At 45.8% G+C, this 3,803-nt stretch overlaps 1 protein-coding gene across 1 annotated transcript in view; it reads left to right on the forward strand.

Moving 5' to 3' along the window:
- Positions 1 to 1,988: 1,988 nt before the first annotated feature.
- Positions 1,989 to 3,803, forward strand: part of LOC104500144 (dystrobrevin alpha-like) — a 45,096-nt gene continuing 43,281 nt past the window's right edge. The window contains exons 1-2 of the mRNA XM_010143749.1: positions 1,989 to 2,086; positions 2,174 to 2,241. Coding sequence (XP_010142051.1) covers positions 1,989 to 2,086; positions 2,174 to 2,241 — 166 coding nt within the window. The remainder of the gene's footprint in view (positions 2,087 to 2,173; positions 2,242 to 3,803) is intronic.

Below are 3,803 nucleotides of genomic sequence, written 5' to 3' on the forward strand. Positions count from 1 at the left end.
AATGCCCCCCTTCTCAAACCGCGACAGTGACCCAAGACTGGACACAGTATTAGAGGTGCAGCTTCACCAGTGCTGAGTACAGGGGGACAATCACTGCCCTGCTCCTGCTGGCCACACTGTTGCTGCCCAGGAAGCTGCTGGTCTTCTCAGCCACCTGGGCACACTGCTGGCTCATACTCATCTGGCTGTTGACCAACACCCCCGGGTCCTTTTCCACTGGGCTGTTTCCAGCCACTCTTCCCCAAGCCTGTAGCATTGCAGGGGCTTGTTGTGACAGAAGTGCAGGACCCAGCACTTGGCCTTGTTGAACCAATACCATTGGCTCATCAATCCAGCCTCTCCAGATCACCTGTTGTGAACAATAGGTCTAGCAGGGAGCCTTCCCTAGTTGGGTTCCTCATCAGCTGTGTCAGGAACCTCCTAGACTGTTCCCTCTCCACTGTATTGGATTTCCAGCAGACATCTGGTTAGTTGAAGTCCCCCACAAGAACAAGTGGTAGTGATCCTGGGAATTCTCCCAGCTGCTTATAGCATATTTCATCTACCTCCTCATCCTGATTGGGTGGTCTATACCAACTCCCACCATATCTTCCTTGTTGGCCTTCCCCCCGATTCTTACCCATAAACACTCAACCCTATCATCACCATCAGTACGCTCAAGACGATCAAAATGCTCCTTAACATACAGGGCCACTTCACCACCTCTCCTTCCTGCCCTGCCCCTTCTGAAGAGCTTACTGCCATTCACTGCAGCACTCCAGTTGTGTGTTTCATTCCACCATGTTTCTGTGATGGCAACTACCTCATAGTTTTCCTGTTGTACAATGTCTTCAAGCTCCTCCTGTTCATAGATGCACTTCAGTGCATCTGTTGATCGTGTCATCTTTTTGGGAGAAGAAGGCCTAATTCCTGCCTGATCATTCCGAGGTGCTGCCATGATTCCTAGCTCATCAGTTTCCTTTGTGTCTATATTATCGCTTGGCACTCCATCCCGTACCTCCACTGTGGTGGCAGACCCAAGTACCCCGCTAGCACAGCAACCCACAGACGTTGATGTGCCACTCCCAGGCTTATCTCAAGTGAGCCTGGTTTCATTCCTTTCCCCCTTCAAATCTAGCTCTTTCCATGAGCCCTGACAACTCCTGAGCAAAGATCTGCCCCGTTTGCTCTGGCTGCCACAGCACTGTGAGTTTGCCCGCTCTGCAAATGTGGATTTGCTATGGGATGCAGTGGAATATTTTGGGTTTCAGGCCTCTACAGAGCATCTCCTTTATACCCCAGGTAGTCCAGTATAACTTTACACAGTCTAGTTGAGATAAGGATGTAGGCTGCAGTGCCTAACCAGATTTGTGAGGGAGGGAAGAACATTGGTTTGCTGGAGTAATTACACATAGGAAGTGGTGATGCTGACACTGGTTTTAATTTTCGAGTGCTGCTCAAGATGTTTATCTTTACTCTGAAGGCTTTAGTCTTTTATGGTTTGAATGCTGGCTGTGAGGGAAGCTGTCTTCTTTCTCTATGCTGCATCCAGCAGCAGTGCTTTTCGATACAGTCTCAAAATGTTTATATCTGGAAACTGATGGAAAATACATCCTTACTTCCAGCCTTTTACTGGAACTCATTCAATGACAGACACGCTGTCTGGAATTTGAGTGAATATTTGGAGTGTATTTGCCTAAGTAAATAGAGGGTATTATATTGTGGAGTAGAGATTTAATTGCTGTTGTTATATTTTTTGGTCTTCTTCACCCAGAATTGGCTAGAAAGGCATTTTCTAAATGATAAAGTAATATCCAAATCTTTTATGATTTCTTCTCTCTTACATAATTTAAACTGAAGATTCCTTATTTAAGAAAAGCTAAAATGAATTTCAGAGCTTGTGTTATGTAAGTCAGTTAGTTACATCAAGCAGAAAAATTGAACATTGCCTTTGGGATTGAGAGAGAGAGAAAGGGGGGAAACAAATGCTTGAAAACAGAATCTAGGGAATGGAGGACAATTTGGGGACCAGCTTCTCTGCAAACCATGCCGCAGAGGGGCTGGCAAAAGGCATTGGATACACGTGGAGCACCAGTCAACCTCAAAGGTTCTCCAGGATCGATTTTGGATGCTTATGTACGTATGTTCAGTCTGGGAATAACACTCAATATTTTTCTGTGATTTTCTCTTCCAGAATGATTGAAGATTGTGGGAAAAGAGGAAATACCATGGCAGAAAGAAGGCAGCTGTTTGCAGAAATGCGTAAGTAATTCCTAGAAATGTTTTGATGTGATAGACCAAGCCAGTTGCAATGCAGTGTCAGTAAAATCTATGCAAGCTTTCCACCTCAAGTAACCGGTATCTCCATTTTACAAATGGCTTAATGTTGTGAGACCAAAACTACAGGAAAATGGGCTGATTTGACCAAATAGCAGGAGAGAGGGATTTTCTACATCAGGTCTTGTGATTGTATTATTTTAATCAGTGGCTTCTTGAGACAAAAATGCTGCAATACACAGGTAGCAGTGAAGAGAGATGAAGGTCTCCGAAAGACTACATCATCAGATGGGGGTGTTTGTAGGGAGCTGATCCCAGCCAGCAGCTAAGCATCCACACAACCACTTGCTTAATCCCCAGCCAACCGCCAGTGGGATGGGAGAGAATATATGGAGAGCAAAAGCAAGAAAACTCATGGATTGAGGTAAAGACAGTTGATAAGTGACTGAAAGAGAGAAAAAAAATTACAACAATAACCAACAATAAGAAGCGACGCAAAGATGGTCACTCACCGCCTCCCAAAAGCAGCCCAGCTAGTCTCTGAGCAATGTCTCCCTCAGAAGACAAAACTCCCCATCCTTTTCTTTCTCTACCCCACTTTTATTGCTGAGCACGACATCATGTGGTGCGGACTATCCTTCTGGCCAGGTGGGGTCACCTGTCCTGGCTGTGTCCCCTTCCAGCTTCTTGCTCACCCCCAGCTGTCTCTGGGAAGGGACAGAGTAGGAAACAAAAAGGCCTGAATGTATGCAAGCACTGATCAGCAACAGCTTAAACATCGGTGTGTTACCAACACCGTTTTAGCCACAAATCTGAACGACAGCACCGTGGGGGCTGCCGTACAGCAAGGTGCCTCCATCCCAGCCAGACAGCACAGTATGCTACATTCTTCAGCACCTTTTTTAGAGTTTCTAGTGAAGCTTTGTGTTCCCTGCAGAACAGTGTGTCAGGGTTGTACTGTCCTAACAACATTCCTGCAGTTCCCTTGACAGTCATCTCTTACTTGTCCTGCAAACAATCCACTGTTTCTCAAGAAAATTCTATTACATATGAAGCTTGAGACTGTCACCCTGTTACCTGATTTAAATAAGTTCTGTCTGTAATTACTAAGCTTCCTCTTATTTGTCTGCTGCAACACAGTGAAAAATGACAGAACATCTCCCCCATCTTCTGGGGGAGGCTAAAATGAGCATTCCTGGGACTTGAGCAACTGTGCATGCTGAAAGGCCAGGTCCATGCTGGTGAATTAAATGTGCTCGGGACTGTTCTCCAGGGACGAGCCCAGGGTTGACCAAATGCCCTACATCTGCACTCCAGAGCTCTCCAGATGAAGGACTTCCCATTCAGATGGCCCTCCGAGAACAGTGTTGGCCTGTTCCACTGTGTCCACTGTGTCTTGTGCCCTGTAATTATTTCAGCATCACACAAGGCTTGCTGTTGTAACTCAGACGGATGTTTCTCTTGTCCCTGGTGTACAACATCTTGGACCAGTGGAGGGAAGAGGTTGTTCCTTTGACAGAAGCAAAAAAAAAAAAAAAAAAAAAAAA

Source organism: Buceros rhinoceros, unplaced genomic scaffold (genome assembly GCF_000710305.1).
Source record: "Buceros rhinoceros silvestris isolate BGI_N320 unplaced genomic scaffold, ASM71030v1 scaffold19029, whole genome shotgun sequence".
NCBI classification, from domain to species: domain Eukaryota; kingdom Metazoa; phylum Chordata; class Aves; order Bucerotiformes; family Bucerotidae; genus Buceros; species Buceros rhinoceros.